The 23314-nt window shown below is 42.1% G+C and overlaps 1 protein-coding gene and 1 long non-coding RNA gene across 3 annotated transcripts in view; one reads left to right on the top strand and one right to left on the bottom strand.

The window, feature by feature from the left end:
- LOC134347196 (proteolipid protein DM beta) overlaps positions 1 to 23314 on the bottom strand; it is a 283085-nt gene that overhangs the window by 29112 nt on the left and 230659 nt on the right. For both annotated transcript variants that reach the window (XM_063049477.1, XM_063049476.1), the window contains exons 4-5: positions 6078 to 6231; positions 5196 to 5272 (exon numbers count right to left, since the gene is read on the bottom strand). In XM_063049477.1, coding sequence (XP_062905547.1) covers positions 5196 to 5272; positions 6078 to 6231 — 231 coding nt within the window. The remainder of the gene's footprint in view (positions 1 to 5195; positions 5273 to 6077; positions 6232 to 23314) is intronic.
- LOC134347197 (uncharacterized) lies at positions 11885 to 16155 on the top strand. The gene is made up of 3 exons (XR_010018103.1): positions 11885 to 11973; positions 12317 to 12432; positions 16047 to 16155. It is a non-coding gene; the product is annotated as an uncharacterized LOC134347197 (long non-coding RNA).

The following is a 23314-nucleotide window of genomic DNA, read 5'->3' as shown; positions in this document are numbered from 1 at the left end:
ATCTTTGGACTGTGGGAGAAAGCCAGAGCACCTCGAGCAAATCCACGCAGTCACGGGGAGAACATACAAACTCCTTACAGACAGCAGTGGGAATTGAAACCGGGTTGCTGGAGGCATAACAGCACTACATAACCACTCCTGTACTGTATTTCTCTGTGACTGATTAATTCTTATACTCTTGTAATAGGAAACTTCATCTCCACTCTATCCAAATGAATATTACTGATTGTTAATCAATCATACGTCTTTGACATATTTAATACTTTATCAAGAACTCAGAACATGGAGGAAGGCAACATTTGTGCAGCAATAATAACCAGTTCAACCAATTGAAAGTTGCAGGCAGTGTGTGACATGGTTCAAGGTCAAACAGATAAGGACTTCTCTCACTCGATCTATACTGGGGCATAACCCCAATGTTAAATCAAATCAGGATGAAAAGTTTAAAGTTTAAAGTTTAAATGAACTTAGCATGTTAAGCAGCAACTTTGTGTGTGTGTGTATGTTTCAGGAGCAAACAGGAATGGGGAATAGGGTGGTGGGTGGAGGAAGTGCCCATGTTTTGGATTGCACCCTTGAAGTCTTTGTGGCTCCATAGAAAAGTTCAGAGACTTGAGTAAAGCCAGTGGTGATGATGGGGGTGAGCAGAATTAGAACTAGATGTCCTTGGCACTTTCTAACATGCCAAAAATTAATTCAGACTTCAAACAGAAATACTTCAGTCATCGTAAATGATCAAGCTTTCACCAGTGACCCACCAACGCTCCAAATGTTTACATTCTATTTTATTTAAGGGCACACACAACTCTGCGAGTTGCTGTGACATTTGACGTAATGGGCACACAGACAGAGCCTTCATAGATTGAGAAGAAGCTTCCTCATTTCATGGGATTCTGAATCATAGCAGGAGCTACTTCCTGCACACACGCTGAGCTTGTCGATTTCATCAACTTTGCTCCTACACCACATCAACGACTGGACTGGTGCTGCTTCCTGCACCCATGCCGAGCTTGGTGACTTCATCAACTTTGCCTCCAACTTCCACCCTGCCCTCAAAGTTACCATGTCTACTTCTGACACCTCCCTCCCCTTTTTCAATCTCTCTGTCCCTAACTCTGAAAACGGTTTATCTGCTGATATCTTTTATAAACTCACTGATTCTTATAGCTACCTGGACTATCCCTCGTCCCACCCTGTCACTTGTAGAAATGCAATCTCCTTCTCTCAATTCCTCTGTATCCGCCACATCTGCTCTCAGGATGAGGTTTTTCAATCCAGAGCTAATGAGATGTCCACCTTCTTCAAAGAAAGTGGATTTCCTTCCTCCACCATCAACGATGGCCTCACCTGCATTTCTTCCATTTCACACACAACTGCCCTTACCCCATCCACCCACTACTCACCAGGGATAGGGTTCCTCTTGTCCTTTCCTACCACTCTGTCAGCCTTCGCATCCGGCACATAATTCTGCGTAACTTCCGTCATCGCCTATGAGATCCCAACACCAACCACAACTTTCCTCTCCCCCCACCACCCCACTTTCCACTTTCTGCACGATCACTCCCTGTGTGACTCCCTTGCCTATTCATCCCTCCCTACTGATCTCCCTCCCTTCTTGCAAGTGGAACAAGTGCTCCACCTGCCCCTACACCTCCTCCCTCAATACTCTTCAGGGCCCCAAATGGTCTTTCCAGGTAAGGCAACACTTCATCTTTGAGTCTGTCGGGGTCATTCACTGTATCCAGCACTTCCAGTGCAGGTTCCTGTATATCAGTGAGGCCCGAAGTAGATTGGGAGACTGCTTCGTCTAACACCTACCCCCTGTCTGCCAGAAGCAGTGGGATCTCCTGGTGGCTACCCATTTCAATACTACTTCCCATTCCCATTCAAACATGTCAGTCTATGGCCTCCTCTACTGCTGCAAAGAGGCCACACCCGAGTTGGAGGAGCAACGACTTATATTCTTCCTGGGTAGCCTCCAACCTGATGGTTTCTTGAATTTCTGGCAATTGACCAAGCCCCTTCTCCTTTACCATTCCCCATTCCTATTTCCCTCTCCTTACCTGCTTATCACCTCCGTCTGGTGCAACACTTCCTTCCTTTTCTTCCATGGCCTTCTGTCCTCTTCTATCAGATCCCCCTTTCTCCTGCCCTTTATCTCTTTCGCTAATCAACTTCCCAGCTCTTTACTTCGCCCCTCCCCCTTCAAGTTTCACCTATCACCTATTACCTTGTACTTCTTCCTCTTCTCTCCCCACCTTCTTACTCTGACCTCTATTTCCAGTCCTGAGGAAGGGTCTTGGCCTGAAATGTCATCCGTTTACTCTTTTCCATAGATGCCGCCTGGCCCGCTGAGTTCCTCCAATATTTCGTGTGTATTACAAGGAGACATTAAGGCACAGGATAAAGCTTTCTTAATAGAAATGTTTTAAGGCAATTCTTGGAAGGAATTTCCTGGGGCTGTGGGTGAGTGGTGAGGTTAGTGGGTGGTAAGAAATCTCCCTGAAAGAGTTACTCGACTTTGGAGGCAGGTGAGAAGATCCAGAATTTGCCTTCATGTCCATATCAAGAAGACTCCTTTATTGCAGCTAAGAAGGCTCAGAAATTAATGCTCAATCTTCAACTTTATCCATAACACATTCTTGAAGATTAAGGGATATAAGCAAAGTGAAGGAAAGCGGAAATAAGGAAGCGGGTATAGCCACGGTGTAATTGATTTGTGGAGTAGGAATGATGGACTAACCAGCATCTTTCTGCCCTGTTTTCTTACACTCTAACTCCTGATTTTTGTTACCCTGGAGAGGGGAGGTGACATTAAACCTAAGTGTTGTTAAACGAAGAGAACATAACAGTTAATTGCAAACACCTCTCCTGTTCACGTTGTGAGATACCATAATAAGCCTTGTGAAACCAACCGTGGCTAATCCTTTTCTGGTCTCTGAATGGTAGGACAATCCCTTGTCTGCTACTTGGCAACCAGGTTGCCATGTGGTATCTGGGATATTTTGTTGAAAGTATGTGCGGGGATCCACTACAGGGCCAATGCACAAAGTAAGGTAAAAGAGATGAACTGCATAGTTTCCCCATACCTTCCAGAACAGTTGTGTCACCTTTGATATACTTCCCAATCAGGCTGATAGCACTATTCCCATAAAGGCAGTCATTGCAAATTAGTAATCTGTCTGGGCCAGTTTCTATTAAATTGGGAAAAGGTGAGCTCTGACTTGACACCCATCATAAGAAATTTAACTGTCTTGATTTCAGAATTTCAACAGACCAAGATGGGTTTATCTTTCTCATGCACTCTTCAAGATCTTTGTTCTTTGTTAAGACTAACATTAATGTCTATCTCTCGAGAGGATAGTGGGGAGCTGCCTCCTTGAACTACCATAAGAATTCTGGTAAAAATAATCCCAAGGTGTTGTTGGGCAGTAAGTTCCAAAGTTTAGATCCAGAGATGATGAAGCACTGGCAAAATATTAAGATTTCGTGGTTACCTTGTATATAATACTTAGTGGAACCATTGTGTGCAGATGGTAGAGGAATGAATGTCCAAGATAGCTTTGGGGGTGACAATCAAAGAATATTGCTTTGCGTTGGACAGAGTCTACCTCTTGACAGTAGCTGCTGAACTCTGCATTCACCCTGGGATTCCAGGCAAGATAGTGAACTGGATCAAAAATTGATTTGGCAATAGAACACAAAGGGTGATGATTAATTGCATGCTTGTGACTCTGGTTGGCATTGAAACACTTCGCTGTTTGTCATATACATGCACGACTTGGATGAGTTTGTTCAAAGTTTGGCAGAGTAGATGATGGGGAAGGTCAGCCTAGGCAGTAGAGAGATGTCACTGTTTTGGTGAAATGGGCTGATAAATGACAGATGGGGTTTAATCCAAGTAAATGGCAGGCGATGTATTTAGGAATGCTTATGTGCCTGGGATTTTGATTGTGAAAGGTAGGGTCTCAGGGAGTATTGAGGGACAGAGGTGCCCTTAGAGTACAACCTCATAGATCCTTGAAAGTTAGAAATATGTATGGAATGCCAGCCTTCATTCATTGGGACATTCAGCGCAGAATTTGGGAGGTTATACTCTAACTTTATAAAATCTTAAATAAAGTGCAGATCTCAGCTGGAGCACCGCATGCAGTTCTGATCATTAGGGTGAAGAAAAGATCGTGATAAGGCAAGAGAGGGGATTCACCGAGAAGGAGCATTTCAGTTACAAGGAGAGACTGAAGAAGCTAGGTCAGCTCTCAGTGGAATGGAGTAAGTTAAGAGGGTGACATGACTGACACGCTGGTATATAAAATTATACGGGTATAGATAGGGTAGATGGCAGGAAACTTCTCCCCAATATTAGAGATAGATAAAACCAGAGGACATATATTTAAGGAAAGAGGGAAGAGATTCATGGGGAATATGAGGACGTCCTTCTTCAGCCAGAAAGTGATAAGTACTTTGCCTGAGCAAGTGGTTGAAACTGGGTTTGCTGACAGCATTTAAGAAGTGCCCAAATGAACACGTGAATTACTGAGAGATAGAGGGCTATGGACTGAATACAGGACAAAAGGGTTAATACACAACCGTGCCTACTAATTGGCATGGACGAATTGGCCTGAATAGCTTGCTTCGCTGTACGATTCTATAGCATCAAGTCTCTGACTTGGAACATCAGGAGGTGAGTTACTTGCCACAGCATACCCAGCATCCGACATGCTCATCGAGCTATTATATTTATACAACTGGTCCAGATGATCTTCAGAATATCTTCAGGCCTTTTAAGTGGTAATGTTATACAGGTTGTTGGACAATAGCAGTGTTAAAATATAAATAATTGAATCAAGAGATAATCCTCTGTCTCTCGTTGCTTCTCTGCCATGCAATATAGTTGTGGCTGCTCTCTTACCTATTTTCCCCTTATCATTCACTAATCCCCCATTCCCTGATTTCCCAACAGATACCTGGACACAGTATTCAGCCCCAAATGAGAGTAGAAGTCCATAACAACACTTTGCAACTGACATAACAAACCAGATGGGAAATAAATTATCCTGATCAACAGCATGAGAGGACATGAAGCCTGAGTAAGGAAGTGTGCATTCCATGATGCATTTGGAACTGCTTTGCAGATATACTGGGAGATGGCCAAGTTGCCAGAATGTGCATCCATTTGTTTCCTTGGGGCTTACCTCAGTGGATTGGCACAACTTGCTGAAGCTCTCATTTAAGGTGCAGACTGTTTTTTGTTCCAGAATAGGAACAATACCTAGAACGAGAACATCAGCTGATTAGCAATCATCATGAAACCACAATCTCACCACTGTTACAAGGGTTGTAATAAACCAGGGTGCTGATTATTAACTCTGAATCAGAATGCTCATAGTAACAGATCCTAGTAACCGGTTGTCAAATACCATCAACAGGGGCTTAGTAAGCAAGGCACTTGATTGTTTTAATGATGTATTTTGGAGAGAAGGAAGGAAGAAAGGTGGGACAGGAAGGAGGGAACAGAAGGGGGAACAGGAAGGAAGGGAAAAAGGTGGTACAGGAAGAAAGGAATGGAAGGAAAGATAGGAAGTAAGGACAGGAAGAACAGAAGAAAAGAAGAAAAATAAGAAAGAGGAAAGGAGGAGAAAAGAATAAAGGAGGGAAGAAAGGAAAGACATATTTCAACAGGTGTCCAAAATACTTTTCTTGTAAAGGGTGGGTGCCCTTGTAACTATGAGATATATGGCAATCAATTGTACAGGGGGAAATTCTCACAGGTTACAAATTACATACAACCCGCTTTAGTAATTCTGACAATGGGGTAACTATTGGCTAGGATACCATGGAGAGCTCCCCAGCTCTCCCTCAAAGTAATCCCATTCAAGAACTTACTTCTACCAGAGACTACCAAGGGGACCACAGTATTACATCTAATTGGAAAGAGGACACATCAGCATCCCCTGAGTCTGGCTCTGGGAGGACCCGATCTGGGTTTTGTGCTCAGTATATTCCAAGTGAGAAGGAAGGCTGTTAGCAACCAGACATGCGAACAGGAGTGGAGGAGACCAGCGCTCAGTACGTACCAAACTGACGAAGGTCAAAGCAGAGATCAGTGGAATCCGCAATGGTGATGTTCTGGCAGACTGTCCAGATGTTGAAGTACATGAAGACAGGCAGAGAGGTGAAGGCTGTCACTCCCAACCATGCCAGCATGAAGATGTAGGTCAGCATGATGAACTGAAATAGAAGACATTGGAGTTTAATCTGGCCAGATGTGAAGTGTTGCATATTGGAGACCAAATATAAAGGCACAGTACGTTGTTAATGAAGTGTAAAATTTAACTGAGGGAGATTATCTGAGGTATATCAAATTATGCAAAGCCAATGCATGACTTCAATTCCTCATATTTTTTTATCAGGGACTGAATCTGTTTGGAAATGAATGATAACATAATGAATGCAGGGCTCATTCAGTCTGGCAGAGAGGTCACTAAGCAGGCTATGGTAGTTTAAGGTAATTGGTTGAGGGATTAGATAGTTATTGAAGGAAAAGTTCTCAGTTCATCAGGGTATCTCACTGCTTGAAAAGACAGTGGAGGCAGAAACTGCCACTGCAATTAAACAGTTCCTGGATTAGGATTTAGAAATCGTGACCTGCCATGTCACAAATGTAGATCTGGGAAGATTGAGTTCACTTTTCATTAATATGCATATGACAAGTGAAAGCCCTACCTTTGGGCTGCAAATGTCATTGCTGCTTCTTACAGAATTGTAAGATAACATTGCTTTTTCAAGTCTTGCCTGGATTTTAATTTTTTTTACTGAATTGGCTTTCCTTTTGTTTGCAAGCAAAAGAGAAATAGTCAGAGCCATTTCATTTCATTTTCATTTTATTATCAAAGTGGGTAGGAAGAAATACAGTTCTGAAATTTGTCTCTTTTCCAGATATCCCCAGAATACAGAAAACCATATAAGTAGTTCAAAGAAAGATATCAATCCCACTCCCCTCGTCCGCACGAAAGAAAAACTCACAAACCTCTAACCCTCACTAACCCCTCCCTCGCACAAAAACTAACAGTTCACCCAAAGCTCCAGCCTGCTAATCAACAACAAGAAAGAATGGGCAATAACAGAACGGTATGGGAGATTAAGCTACTGAGACTTGTGTGTGTGACAGCCTCTGCTATTTTCTCAGGGTAGTGTTCGTGAAACTATAGCACAGGTAACAGACTCAAAGGAAAGTGAGCTACCCATTGTCTCAGCCACAGAACAAATCACTGACACATAAAGAGAGAATCCAGCCATCATGTCTATGCTCAGCTGGATCCACCTTCATATATCTGATTGCCTACACTTTCTTTCCTCTCCTCAGGTAGAAAGCTCTTCCTCCAATCTTCACAATTCACCTTTAAACCAGTAAGGGAAGCTTCATGATTCTGGACCGTACAAAAGTGATGAATTAATCAGCCACTGGATTTTGAGAGGCAATATAGAACATAGAACATATAATTGTACAGTATAGTACAGGTTTTCGGTCCATGATGTTGTACCAGCCTTTTAACCTACTCCACACTTAATCTAACCCTTCCCTCCTACACAGCCCGTAACCATCTTCCTTTCATCCATCCGATTATCTGAGAGTTGCTTAAATGACTCTAATATGACTGACTTTACCACCACCCAGGCAGTGCATTCTTAGCATTTACCACTCTTTTTAAAAAAAACCTATCTCTGACTCCCCCCCCCCCAATATTTCCTCTGCATATCTTAAAAGGAGGTCCTCTGCATTAGCCATTGCTGTCCTAGGGAAAAGGGGCTGGATATCGACTCTATCTATACCTCTCATAATCTTATAGAACTCTATTAAGTTACCTCCTTCATTCCAAAGAGAAAAGCCCTATCTCACTTAACCTTTTCACAAAAGAATCTAAAGCTATTGCATGAGATATTAGCTACATAATGAATACAGGAAAAATAGTAATGATGTTAATCGCAGGGCATAGGACAATATGAGAGCTATAGTCAAGAAGGAAATCTGAATTCCAAACGGCAGGATATTGCTGATAATGCTAAGATTGAACACAAGAGATTTTTTTCAATACTTTAGTAGTAAAAGAAAAGCCAAGGAGGAAGATAAGTGTAGTAGGAATAATAGTGGAGTGATAAATTATGCAGAGAAGGACATAGAAGAGATTCAACTTATATTTTGCTAAAATATTCACATGCACGATGTTAACAATACGTTAGTAAGTGTATAAAAACTAAGGTTGTTTTAAGTGACTTACTTAGGAAGTGAGGTCCTACTTCGATTGAAAAGGCTGAAAGTTAATAAGTCACCAGGGCCAGGCAACATTTATCCAAAAGTACTGAAAGAGGTCTATGATTATAAATATACAAACCCCTAACATGCATATTTCAAAAGTCAGTGAAGACTGTTGAAATCCTTAAGGACTGGAAATGGGCTAACTTTGTCCTGGTATATAAGAAGGGTGACTGCACTGACCCTGGTAACTATAGACCAGTAAGCTTAACGTGTATTATAGGAAGTTAATGGAAACATTAATAAAGAATGAGTTGGAAAACCAGCTGATAAGAACAGGCATGTTAGCAGAAAGCCAGCATAGGTTCAGAAGGGGGAAATCTTGTTTTACTAATATGCTGGAGTTCTAGGAAGAGACAACTAAAACTTATGATAATAATAGAGCAGTTGAAATCATTTACTTTCAGAAAGCTTTTGACAAAGTACCCCACAAGAGGTTAATAATCAAATTACAGGAGGTAGGGATTCAGGGTAATATGTGTGATTGGGTGCAGAATTAGCTCAAAAACAGAAAGAAATGAGTTATGGTGAAAGGATCATTACACACTGAGAAGATATTAAAAGTGGGGTTCTGAAGGGATCAGTTTTGGGACCACTGCTGCTTTTAATTTACATTAATGATTTGGATAATCACAGAACAAATAAACTAGTAAAGTTTGCAGATGACATTAAATTATGGGGATGGGCTGGTAACATGCAGACAGCAGAATCAATAAAGTTAGATCTAAACAAAATCTACAGTAGATGTGGACAGATAAATAGCAGTTGAACTTTAATATATGTAAATGTAAAATATTACATATAGGAAGAAAAAATATTAAATATAAATATACAAGGGGGGCTTGAGTTAGAAAGAGCACTGTATGAGAAGGATTTGGGCATCTTGGTAGACTTATCACATAGAACATTGAACATAGAACAGTACAGCACAGTACAGGCCCTTCAGGCCACAATGTTGTGCCGACCCTCAAACCCTGCCTCCCATATAACCCACCACCTTAAATTCCTCCATATACCTGTCTAGTAGTCTCTTAAATTTCACTAGTGTAGCTGCCTCCACCACTGACTCAGGCAGTGCATTCCACGCACCAACCACTCCCTGAGTTTAAAACCTTCCTCTGATATCCCCCTTGAACTTCCCACCACTTACCTTAAAGCCATGTCCTCTTGTATTGAACAGTGGTGCCCTAGGGAAGAGGCGCTGGCTATCCACTCTATCTATTCCTCATAATATCTTGGACACCTCTATCATGTCTCCTCTCATCCTCCTTCTCTCCAAAGAGTAAAGCCCTAGCTCCCTTAATCTCTGATCATAATGCATACTCTCTAAACCAGGCAGCATCCTGGTAAATCTCTTCTGTACCCTTTCCAGTGCTTCCACATCCTTCCTATAGTGAGGCGACCAGAACTGGACACAGTACTCCAAGTGTGGCCTAACCAGAGTTTTATAGAGCTATATCATTACATCGCGACTCTTAAACTCTATCCCTCGCCTCATGAAAGCTAACACCCCATAAGCTTTCTTAACTACCCTATCTACCTGTGAGGGAACTTTCAGGGATTTGTGGACATGTACCCCCAGATCCCTTTGCTCCTCCACACTACCAAGTATCCTGCCATTTACTTTGTACTCAGCCTTGGAGTTTGTCCCTCCAAAGTGTACCGTCTCACACTTCTCCCGGTTGAAATCCATCTGCCACTTCTCAGCCCACTTCTGCATCCTATCAATGTCTCTCTGCAATCTTCGACAAGCCTCTACACTATTTACAACACCACTAACCTTTGTGTTGTCTGCAAACTTGCCAACCCACCCTTCTACCCCCACATCCTGGTCGTTAATAAAAATCATGAAAAGTAGAGGTCCCAGAACTGATCCTTGTGGGACACCACTAGTCACAATCCTCCAAACCGAATGTACTCTCTCCACCATGACTTTTTGCTTTCTGCAGGCAAGCCAATTCTGAATCCACCTGGCCAAACGTCCCTGAACCTCATGCCTTCTGACTTTCTGAATAAGCCTACCGTGTGGAACCTTGTCAAATGTCTTACTAAAATACATGTAGATCACATCCACTGCACTACCCTCATCTATATATCTGGTCACCTCATAGAGTATCAATATCTAGACAATGCACAGAAGTGACTAGGAAAGCTAATAGAGTGTTGGGCTATATAATGTCCTCAGTGGAGTTCAAGTCTAGAGTTGTTCTCTTAAGGTGTATAATGTGCTTGCCACATCTTGAGGACTGCGTACAATTTTGGTCTCCATATTTTGTGAGGAATATGCGGGCACAGGAGAGAACTCAGAGAAGGGCAACGAGACTCATTCCAAGTCAGCAGGATATGAGCTATGAAGATTGAAAGAATTAAATCATTTTAGCCTAAGTAGACGTAGAATGAGAGGAGACATGATAGAAGTGTTCAAAATTATTAAGGGTATAAGTAAGGAGAATGCAAGCTGCTACTTTAAAATTAATCCTTCATCAAGGACACAGTGCCATAGGTGGAGATTTGTTAAAAGAAGATTTCAGATTGACACCAGGAAGCATTTCGTTACACAGGAAGATGCGGGCACATGGAACAAACCACCTAGTTGTGTAGTGGAGAGTAGTACCTTAGAGACTTTCAAATAGTTATAGAATAGAACAGTACAGCACAGTTCAGGCCCCTCGGCCCACATTGTTGTGCCAACCCTCAAATCCTGCCTCCCATAGAACCCCCCACATTAAATTCCTCCGTATACCTGTCTGGTAGTCTCTTAAATTTCACTAGTGTATCTGCCTCCACCACTGACTCAGGCAGTGTATTCCACGCACCAACCACTCTCTTTAAATATAGTTATTTCAACACATTATATGAATAAATATTTGGCAAGCTTTGTTGTGCCGAATAGTTTGTTCTTGTCAAGAACTTTCTAAAGTTCTGATGTTCTAATATGTAAAATGCTCAAGGCTTTTTTTCAGTGAGTTAGGTCTTCATACTATAGTGATACAGGCAGACCCAATTCCTATTGTGTTGCCCTATCCCTGCACCCATTCAATGATTCTATATTCATATTTACATCTATCTGTTTGACAATCTCTTATGGGTTCTGCCCATCTCAAGCAGAACATTCCATGCCATAAAATCTCCAAACTCCACCTCCAAACCTTTGGCCGTTTAAATTAACATTCATAAATTAATTTCTCATCCACTTAACCTCTTCAAATTTTCAACTAAGGCTTTGGTGATTAACTAGCAAAGGTAAAATATATCTTTGACAAGCATTCATTAGCCGTGTTTAAATTTTAATTAATACGTACTCATTTGCTTTGTAGAATGGTTTTTGGCTCTCTGAACAACACAATTGCTCAATTTTAACCAAGGGAATTAAATTTGCTGCCTTGGCTTTATTATGCTTATTGATAGCATAAAACTGTGCTACACAGACACAAACAATTTGACACACCATGTGCTGCCTTAAGTCAGTTATCCTATTTGTCATTTAGCACTCTTTGCTGGTAGTTTTGTATAGCATTCATTTAGGTCATGTGATCTGTGTCTCTAGTTGATGACATCATCAGTAGGCGTCAAGACAGTTCTCCATGTAGAGTTGAGGGAGAGCTCGTGCCTTTTCATTCGACATCATCCTGACGTTCAGGTCTTTGAAAGCATCGTCGGTATGTAAAAGTAATCTTTGGGTTTATTATTTATTGATGTATATGCATATTTCCACAAATCAGAGATATTTGAATGGTTTGTGTGCAGATAAAATAAAGATGGAATATTCATGCGGGCCACATGTTCTGGCTAACCTGTAGTGAGAAAATGTGCATAAGATATATTGTATGTAGCAGCATCTTGCTTACCAGTAGCCTATCTTTATGATATATTTGGAACTTATTTGTATACAGTATCTTGTGTATTACTTTATATCATTTGTGGTATACTTAATGCTTGCTTTGTTCTTAACCATAATGGGAATTTGGACACCTTTTGATTGTATGTTTTTCGTTCTGTCAGTTTTACCCTACCGCCAGTTGCTACATTAAAGAAAGTCAACTTGGAACGTCTTTGTCACTGTAGTAATTGGGGATGGAGTTCATCTGCCTGTCAATTCATGCAAGGCGTGTGAAGAGGTCAGGACATACCATCTACACCATTACTCATTCTTCCTAGACTTGCTCTGTCAGCATTAATGTTGGCACCTCCCTCTCGTATATATTTATTCAGATTCCCACTATGTTATTCAGCTCAACTGCTCTTCTGTTAAGAAATTTTGCGTTCTATCCTTGTAAGGATGACATTCCTTGAAGATTTTTGTCTATATTGCAGACTACCACAGATTAATGGCCCCTAAATTTAAGATCCTCACAAGAGAAAAGAGGTCCGACATGTCTGCAGTATAAATACTCTTCTTTATTTAGAACGTCTCCATTCATTCACCATACTTCTGAATTCTCCTCACCCCATCTCCCTCATTCCTCGGAAGAATCATCCCTGCATCCCAATAAATTTGATTTTCTCATCGCTTGCATCAAATCACATGTAAATCATCCCTCAGTTTCTAAATTCCTAGCGGAAGAAGCATATATTATCTAAAGGCAACTAACAGAGCATTAAAACTGAAGTGAACTGGGAAGTTAGATTAAGGGATCACTCAATTACTGTGCAAAATCAGAAACAGATTTATTACCACTGACGTATCTGAAATGAAGTATGTTGTGTTAGAGCAGTAATACAATGTAAATAAATAAAATTTACAATAAATTACAGAAATAAATATCTAGTGGAGGGGGAAGAGGATGGCTTGTAGGGTTATAGGCTGAAAGTGGGTATGATAAATGTACAATAACAATAGGACAGGTACATGGATAGGAAAAGTTTAGAGGGATATGGGCCAAATGTGGGCAAAGGGACCCAGCTTCAATGAACACTTGGGCAGCATGGATGACTTGAGCCTATCTCCATGCTGTATTAAGTGCTTAAAACCTTGAAAGGTCTTTACATACCCAGCCACTGACACTTTGGCCACAGGTGGTGAATTTGAAGTCTTCATAAAGATCCTTGATGGCAACCATCTACTACCAATCTCTGGCTCCTCCCACAAAGCAAATGTCAAATTCATCTTCCTCCTGAATGCCAACCCAATGAAACTTCTTGACCAGCCTCCAAAGTTTTTTTTTGTTAGAACTCTTGCTAACATCCATGTAGGCAACATCCACTGTGTTTCCTTCATCAACCTTCCTGGTAAACTTATCGAAAAACTCCATAAGACTGGTTGGACATGATCTACCATAACTAATGCCATGTTAGCTATGAGGCTCTGTCTACACAAATATTTATATATCCAGACCATTAGAATACTTTGCAAGGAAGGGGCATGAGGAGTTTAGAAGAATGAGGGGAGACCTCATAGAAACATTTTGAATGTTAAAACGCATGGACAGAGTGGATGTGGCAAAGTTGTTTCCCATGATAGGGGAGTCTAGTATGAGAGGGCATGACTTAAGGATTGAAGGGTACCCTTTCAGAACAGAAATGCGAAGACATTTTTTTAGTCAGAGGGTGGTGAATCTATGGAATTTGTTGCCACGGGCAGCAGTGGAGGCCAAGTCATTGGGTGTATTTAAGGCAGAGATTGATAGGTATCTGAGTAGCCAGGGCATCAAAGGTTATGGTGAGAAGGCGGGCGAGTGGGACTAAATAGGAGAATTGATCAGCTCATGATAAAATGGCGGAGCAGACTCGATGGGCCGAATGGCCGACTTCTACTCCTCTGTCTTATGGTCTTATGGTCTTATGAGGGGAACCTATCAAATATTGTAAGGCCTGGATAAAGTGGACAAGGAGGTGTTTCCAGTAGTGAGAAAGTCTAGGAACTGAGGATACAGACTGGAAATAAAAGGACACCCCTTTGGAACAAATATGAGGAGGAATTTTTTAGCCAGGGGGTGGTGAATCCGTGGAATTTATTGCCTTATGGCTATGGAGATCAAGTCATTGGGTATACTTAAAGTAGAGGTTAATAGGTTCTTGAATAGTAAGGGTGTCAAAGGTTACTGGGAGAAAGCAGGAGAATCGGGTTGAAAGGGAAAAACAAATCAGCCATGATCAAATGGTAGAGCAGACTCAATGGGCTGAATGGCCTAATTCTGCTCCTATACACCATAATTACAATATAATTCTTCTTGCCCCAGTAACAATCTACTAAAAGAGCACTGTAAAGTCTATAAACAACTGTATCCACAGCTCTTATTGACTATTAATCAAAGGTCTATGATTCTATCACATAATCCATTCCTTTGTCCTCCAAGTTTTCTTGGGATGAAGGCCAACATTAGATTAGACCTTTTAACCAACTTTTATGAGATTATGATCTGGCAGATCACAGGTAGTACTGGGTAAAACAAATATATATTTAAAAAGATCCAGATACAACAAATCAAAAATTTTAAAAATTGATGGAAATACTCAGCATGCCAGGACGCATCTGTGGGAAGAGAAATGATCAAAGTTTTGAGTTGAAGACATTTTGTCAGAACTGGGACAGGGATTAATGAAACTCATTAACCTGCGCAGATGGTGAGGGACAGTGATGTTTGTGACAGAGTAAAACCTGGGTGACCATGGGGATCAGCTGCAAAAAAGACTATGAGTAAAAGGGAGCGAATGGAGATGAAAACATTGGCCAAAAAAGAACGTAAAAGCGGTGAAATGCAGAGTAGGGTTGTTTAGAGGCAGGGCGGGCATATAGTAACAGACAAAGTTCTAGACTGGTGTAGTCACGGTTCTCAGTTCCACTGTGGCAGGGGCTTCAAATAAATCACAATACCCAGTAATCTGTTGTACAACAGATTGCTAATTTAGCTGTTACCTTGTCTCAGGTCAGGCATAGAGATTTAATTAAGAGTGAATCATGGCTGTACATACAGGATAGGATCATAGAATTGTTCCTGAGGGAAAAACAACGTGCAGGTAATCAGATCTCTGCCAGGTCCTATTACAACTACTTAATAGTGGTGCGCTGAGCAACACTTGGTAATTGGGAGCCTATATCTTCCAAATTGTTGAAAAAGAGATTCATTAAATAAAATCTCTCTTCAGCTACTCTGCTTCCGATAAAAGGAATGCCTGGCAGGTCCAGTTCCCCTCACCACTAGTACTCTGCTGGGATGGCACCAACTCCTCAACCTCCTCTGCGCTTTTTCTAGTGTAATCACTTCCTTTCCGCAGCGTGATGAGCCATCCTGCACACAGTGTTCAAGTTGTGGCCCAACTCTGGCCAACAGCTATAGATGTGTGGTGGACAGCATATTGACTGGCTGCATCACAGCCTGGTATGGAAACAACAATTCCCTTGGATGGAAAATCCTGCAAAAAGTGGTGGATACAGCCCAGTCCATCACGGGTAAAGTCCTGCCCACCACTGAGCACATCTACACGAAGTGTTGTCACAGGAAAGCAGCATCCATCATTAGGAAACCCCACCACCTGGGTCATGCTACCATTAAGCAGAAGGTACAGGAGCCTTAAGACTCACACACACCACCTGCTTCATGAAAATCCATTACGGTCAACCTACAGAGTCTTGAAACAAAGGGGATAACTTCACTGAACTTCGCTTGCCCCATCATTGAAGTGTTCCCATAACCTGTGGGCTCACTTTCAATGACTCTCCATCTCATGTTTTTTGATATTTATTGCTTAGTTATTTATTATTATTATTTCCTTCTTTTTTGTATTTTCACAGTTTGTGGTCATTTGCATACGGTTTGGACGCCCAAGTCCGTGCAGTCTTTCATTGACTCTATTATGGGCTTACTGAGTGTGCCCACTGGAAAATGAAACTCGGGGTTGTATATGATGACATATATGTAATTTTTAAATAAATTTACTTTTACATTTGAATAAGTGTTTTAAGTTTCCCATCCTCTTACATTTCTGTGCAAAAATCTTAGGCACACATATATAGCTAGGGTGTCTAAGACTTTTGGACAGTACTATATTTGTCAACGTAGAGCAGAGAGCGAGTTTGTAAATAGAAACATAGAAAATAGGTGCAGGAGTAGGCCATTCGGCCCTTCGAGCCTGCACCGCCATTTATTATGATCATGGCTGATCATCCAACTCAGAACCCCGCCCCAGCCTTCCCTCCATACCCCCTGAACCCCGTAGCCACTAGGGCCATATCTAACTCCCTCTTAAATATAGCCAATGAACTGGCCTCAACTGTTTCCTGTGGCAGAGAATTCCACAGATTCACCACTCTCTGTGTAAAGAAGTTTTTCCTAATCTCGGTCCTAAAAGGCTTCCCCTCTATCCTCAAACTGTGGCCCCTCCTTCTGGACTTCCCCAACATCGGGAACAATCTTCCTGCATCTAGCCTGTCCAATCCCTTTAGGATCTTATATGTTTCAATCAGATGCCCCCTCAATCTTCTAAATTCCAATGAGTACAAGCCCAGTTCATCCAGTCTTTCTTCATATGAAAGTCCTGCCATCCCAGGAATCAATCTGGTGAACCTTCTTTGTACTCCCTCTATGGCAAAGATGTCTTTCCTCAGATTAGGGGACCAAAACTGCACACAATACTCCAGGTGTGGTCTCACCAAGGCCTTGTACAACTGCAGTAGTACCTCCCTGCTCCTGCACTCGAATCCTCTCGCTATAAATGCCAGCATACCATTCGCCTTTTTCACCGCCTGCTGTACCTGCATGCCCACTTTCAATGACTGGTGTATAATGACACCCAGGTCTCGTTGCACCTCCCCTTTTCCTAATCGGCCACCATTCAGATAATAATCTGTTTTCCTATTTTTGCCACCAAAGTGGATAACTTCACATTTATCCACATTAAATTGCATCTGCTATGAATTTGCCCACTCACCCAACTATCCAAGTCACCCTGCATCCTCTTAGCATCCTCCTCACTGCTAACACTGCCACCCAGCTTCGTGTCATCCGCAAACTTGGAGATGCTGCATTTAATTCCCTCATCCAAGTCATTAATATATATTGTAAACAACTGGGGTCCCAGCACTGAGCCTTGTGGTACCCCACTAGTCACCGCCTGCCATTCTGAAAAGGTCCCGTTTATTCCCACTCTTTGCTTCCTGTCTGCTAACCAATTCTCCACCCACACCAATACCTTACGCCCAATACCGTGTGCTTTAAGTTTGCACACTAATCTCCTGTGTGGGACCTTGTCAAAAGCCTTTTGAAAATCCAAATATACCACATCCACTGGTTCTCCCCTATCCACTCTACTAGTTACATCCTCAAAAAATTCTATGAGATTCGTCAGACATGATTTTCCTTTCACAAATCCATGCTGACTTTGTCCGATCATTTCACTGCTTTCCAAATGTGCTGTTATCACATCCTTGATAACTGATTCCAGCAGTTTCCCCACCACCGACGTTAGGCTAACCGGTCTATAATTCCCCGGTTTCTCTCTCCCTCCTTTTTTAAAAAGTGGGGTTACATTAGCTACCCTCCAATCCTCAGGAACTAGTCCAGAATCTAACGAGTTTTGAAAAATTATTACTAATGCATCCACTATTTCTTGGGCTACTTCCTTAAGCACTCTAGGATGCAGACCATCTGGCCCTGGGGATTTATCTGCCTTCAATCCCTTCAATTTACCTAACACCACTTCCCTACTAACATGTATTTCGCTCAGTTCCTCCATCTCACTGGACCCTCTGTCCCTTACTATTTCTGGAAGATTATTTATGTCCTCCTTAGTGAAGACAGAACAAAAGTAATTATTCAATTGGTCTGCCATGCCCTTGCTCCCCATAATCAATTCACCTGTTTCTGTCTGCAGGGGACCTACATTTGTCTTTACCGGTCTTTTCCTTTTTACATATCTATAAAAGCTTTTACAGTCCCTTTTTATGTTCACTGCCAGTTTTCTCTCATAATCTTTTTTCCCCTTCCTAATTAAGCCCTTTGTCCTCCTCTGCTGGACTCTGAATTTCTCCCAGTCCTCAGGTGAGCCACTTTCTCTGGCTAATTTGTATGCTTCTTCTTTGGAATTGATACTATCCCTAATTTCTCTTGTCAGCCATGGGTGCACTACCTTCCTTGATTTATTCTTTTGCCAAACTGGGATGAACAATTGTTGTAGTTCATCCATGCAACCTTTAAATGCTTGCCATTGCATATCCACCGTCAATCCTTTAAGTGTCATTTGCCAGTCTATCTTAGCTAATTCACGTCTCATATCTTCAAAGTTACATCTGGTGGGAGCAAAAGATGTTGGGAGTTGCAAGGGTGGAGCGTTGCGAGAAGCATGTGGGACAGGTGGCAGAGAAGGAGTGGAGTACAGGGAGTGGTGTGGGTGCAGACATACCTAGCCCTGAGACACTAGGCAAGATCACTTGATTGCAAACAACTGGTTTATCGACCAATACAGAATATCTCTCTTGTGCTTCCCACCCTTTCCCCTCTCCCATCCCCTTCTCCCATCCCCTTCTCCCAACCATGATTCTGCTCTCCCTTCCTCCTTTCCAACCTCAGTCCTCAATAGAGACCCATGTCGGAATCAGGTTTATCATCACTCACATATATCATGTAATTTGTTGTAATTTTTACTTTAGCAGTACGTAAAATTACTACAGTATTATGCAAAAGTCTTAGGCACCTTAACTATATTTATGTGACTAAGACCTTTGCACAGTGTACATTCTAAACTGATGAGTGGTCCTTGTGGTGAAATGCTAACTCCTTATTTCCTTTCTAGAGATGTGCCTGACCTGTTTTTATGCCAGGCTTCCAGTCTGGATTTAGGTCTGGATTCCTTGGAGTTTAGAAGAACGAGGAAGTGATATTACTCAAGCATGCAGTATGAGATTCCAAATGGCTTGTTATGGTAGGAGTTGAGATGCTTACGATAGTGGACTCGGATACAATATAAGGAGTTGGCCAATTAAAGCTGAGTTGCATAGAAATTTCTTCTATTGAAGGGTAATGAATCTCTGGAAATCTCTGCTCCTGAGGGTGGTGGAGAACAGATCATTAAAGTCACAGACCATAGCCCTTGGATAGGTAGATAGATGGGAGGGGTATGGAGTTCCATGGCCCAGGAGCAGGTTGATAGAACTAGGCAATTTAATCAGTTCAACATAGACTGGATGGGCCGAAGGGCCTGTTTCTGTGCTGGACTTATGACTCATAGCAACACAGAAACATAGAAAACCTATAGCACAATACAGGTCCTTCAGCCTACAGTGCTGAGCTGAACATGTACTTACTTTAGAAACTACCTAGGGTTACCTATAGCCCTCTATTTTTCTAAGCTCCATGTACCTATCCAAGAGTCTCTAAAAAGACCCTATCATACCTCCACAACCGTCGCCAGCAGTCTTTTCCATGCACTCACCACTCTCTGCGTAAAAAACTTAGCCCTGACATCTCCTCTGTACCTTCTTCCAAGCACCTTAAAACTGTGCCCTCTCGTGTTAGCCATTTCTGCCCTGGAAAAAAGCCTCTGACTATCCACACGATCAATGCCTCTCATCATCTTATACACCTCTATCAGGTCACCTCTCATCCTCCATTGCTCCAAGGAGAAGAAGCCAAGTTCACTTAACCTATTCTCATAAGGCATACTCCCCAATCCAGGCAACATGCTTGTAAATCTCCTCTGCACTCTTTCTATGGTTTCCACATCTTCCTGTAGTGAGGTAACCAGAACTGAGCACAGTACTCTAAGCTGGGGGTCTGACCTGGGTAATAGCTGTAACATTACCTCTTGGCTCTTGAACTCAAACCCGTGATTGATGAAGGCCAATACACTGAATGAATTCCTAACCATACAGTCAACCTGTGCAGCAGCTTTGTCCTATGGACTCAGACCCCAAAATCCTCCACATTGCCAAGAGTCTTACTATATTCTACCATCATATTTGACCTACCAAAATGAAGCACCTCACGCTTATCTGGGTTGTACTTCATCTGCCACTTCTCAGCCCAATTTCGTATCCTATCGATGTCCTGCTGTAACCTCTGACAGCCCTCCACACTATCCACAACACCCCCAACCTTTGTGTCATTAGTAAATTTACTAACCCATCCTTCCACTTCCTCACCAGGTCATTTATAAAAATCATCAAGAGTAGGGGTCCCAGAACAGGTCGCTGAGGCACAACACTAGTCACCGAGCTCCATGCAGAATATGACCCATCTACAATCACTCTTTGCCTTCTGTGGGCAAGCCAATTCTGGATCCACAAATTAAGGTCCCCTTGGATCCCATGCCTCCTCACTTTCTCAATAAGCCTTCCATGGGGTACCTTATCACATGCCTTGCTGAAATCTATATACACTACTTCTACTGCTCTACGTTCATTAATGTGTTTAATCACATCCTCAAAAAATTCAATCAAGGTCATAAGACATGACTTGCCTTTGACAAATCCATGCTGACTATTCCTAATCATATTATGCCTCTCCAAATGTTCATAAATCCTGCCTCTCAGGATCTTCTCCATCAACTTACCAACCACTGAAGTAAGACTCACTGGTCTAAAATTTCCTGGGCTATCTCAACTCTCTTCCTTGAGTAAGGGAACAATACCCGCAACCCTCCAATCCTTCAGAACCTCTCTCATGCCCATTGATGATGCAAAAATCATTGACAGAGTCTCAGCAATCTCCTCCCTCGCCTCCCACAGTAGTCTGGGTTACATCTCATCCGGTCCCGGTGACTTATTCAACCTGATGCTTTCCAAAAGCTCCAGCACATCATCTTTCTTAATATCTATATGCTCAAGTTTTTCAATCCGCTTTAAGTCATCCCTACAATCACCAAGGTCCATTTCCATAGTGAATACTGAAGCAAAGTATTCATTAAGTACATCCGCTACCTCCTCCAGTTCTGTACACTTTTCCACTGTCACACTTGATTGGTCCTATTCTCTCATGTCTTATCCTGTTGTTCTTCACATACCTGTAGAATGTCTTGGGGTTTTCCTTCATCCTGTTCGCCAAGGCCTTCTCATGGCCCCTTCTGGCTCTCTTATTTTCATTCTTAAGCTCCTTCCTGCTAGCCTTATAATTTTCTAGATATCTATCATTACCTAGTTTTTTTAACCTTTTGTAAGCTTTTCTTATCTTCTTGACTAGATTCTCAACAGCCCTTGTACGCCACGGTTCCTGTACCCTACCATCCTTTTCCCTGTCTCATTGGAATGTACCTATGCAGAACAACAGGCAAATATCCCATGAACGTTTGCCACATTTCCCTGAGAACATCTGCTCCCAATTTATACTTCCAAGTTCCTGCCTGATAGCTTCATATTTCCGTTACTCCAATCAAACATTTTCCTAACTTGCCTGCTCCTATCCCTCTCCAATGCTATGGTAAAGAAGATAGAATTGTGATCACTATCTCCAAAGTGCTCTCCCACTGAGAGATCTGACACTTGACCAGGTTCATTTCCCAGTACCAGATCAAGTATAGCCTCTCCTCTTGTAGGCTTATCTACATATTGTGTCAGGAAACCTTCCTGAACACACATAACAAATTCTACCCTATCTAAACACCTTGCTCTAGGGAGATGCCAATCAATATTGGAAATTAAAATCTCCCATCACAACAACCCTGTTATTATTGCACCATTCTAGAATCTGTCTCCTTATCTGCTCCTCACTGTCGCTTTTACTATAGGGTGGTCCATAAAAAACACCCAGTAGAGTTATTGACCCCTTCCTGTTTCTAACTTCCATCCACAAAGACTCAGTAGACAATCCCTCCATGACTTCCTCCTTTTCTGCAGCCGTGACACTATCTCTGACCAGCCCCCACCTCTTTTGGCCCCCTCCCTGTCCTTTCTGAAACATCTAAAGCCTGGCACTCTAAGTAGCCATACCTGCCCCTAATCCACACTCTAAACTCCTCCACTTTGTTTATGATACTCCTTGCATTAACATAGACACATCTCAAACCATCAGTCTGAACGCATCCCGTCTGTGCAGTCATGCCTCGATCAAACCGTGGATAAAAAAAATGCTCTCCTTTTAAATTCTTCCCACCGGTCCAACTTGTTGATGTCCATGCACCTGTGCAGTCATGCCTCGATTAAACTGCTGAGGAAAAAAATGCTCTCCTTTTAAATTCTTCCCTCTGGTCCAACTCGCTGATGTCCACGCCTCGATACTCTATTAGCTTTATTTATCACATGTATACCGATACACACATTGAAATACGTAGGTTGCATCAGTGACCAATGCCATCAGAGGGTGTGCTGGGCTAGCCCTTGTTAATTATATTTAAGGGGAAGACAGATACATTAAAGATTTAGGAACTGAAAGCTGAGAAGAACTTGTGCAGGACTTGCAGCATAGATCAGTCACTGAATGGTGGGGCTGTTTTGAAAGCTGTGGTAACCTACTGCTGTCCCTATTTTCTTGTGTTCAAATGCTCCATCATCTGCAGTTTATAAATTTCATTTTCTCTGCGAATGCATCCTATTAAACCTTCTTCACCACTCCATTTATTTGTACAGCTACAGGAAGGTATCTATGGACATGCACTTGCTGTTCATCACTCCTGTTTGCCTATTTGATGTAAGCGTGAAGAATCATAATGAGGATCATAATGAGGACTTATCACTGGATACAGCCTCCGGTGGCTCACTCATTCAGTTGTCAGACCTCATCGGCATACTACAGTGGAAGTACAGCCTATAATATGCATTCAAGCATAAAGAAGGGCGATTTTAAGGAAACCGTGGTGCGTGCAGCACATGGAATTGCTTGGTCTAACTGCCTGATTATCTGCTGTTATCCAGAAATGATGAACTATCTGAAGCCATGCGTGTCTCTACCGAGGAAGGAGCAGCCCTGTCAGGTTTGATCAGGTGATGATCTGCCTCCCATCAGTGTCAAGCTGAAGAATTAAGGTCAAAGTAGACAGCCAGGGGATGAGAAAAAATTGATCAAATTGGTAACTGTTCTAGAAGAATGCCAAACAGCTGGTGACATAACTTGAAACTTGCATGTAGTAGTTAAG

This window comes from Mobula hypostoma, chromosome 5 (genome assembly GCF_963921235.1).
Source record: "Mobula hypostoma chromosome 5, sMobHyp1.1, whole genome shotgun sequence".
Classification (NCBI taxonomy): domain Eukaryota; kingdom Metazoa; phylum Chordata; class Chondrichthyes; order Myliobatiformes; family Myliobatidae; genus Mobula; species Mobula hypostoma.
This window is presented reverse-complemented; position numbering and strand designations above follow the sequence as displayed.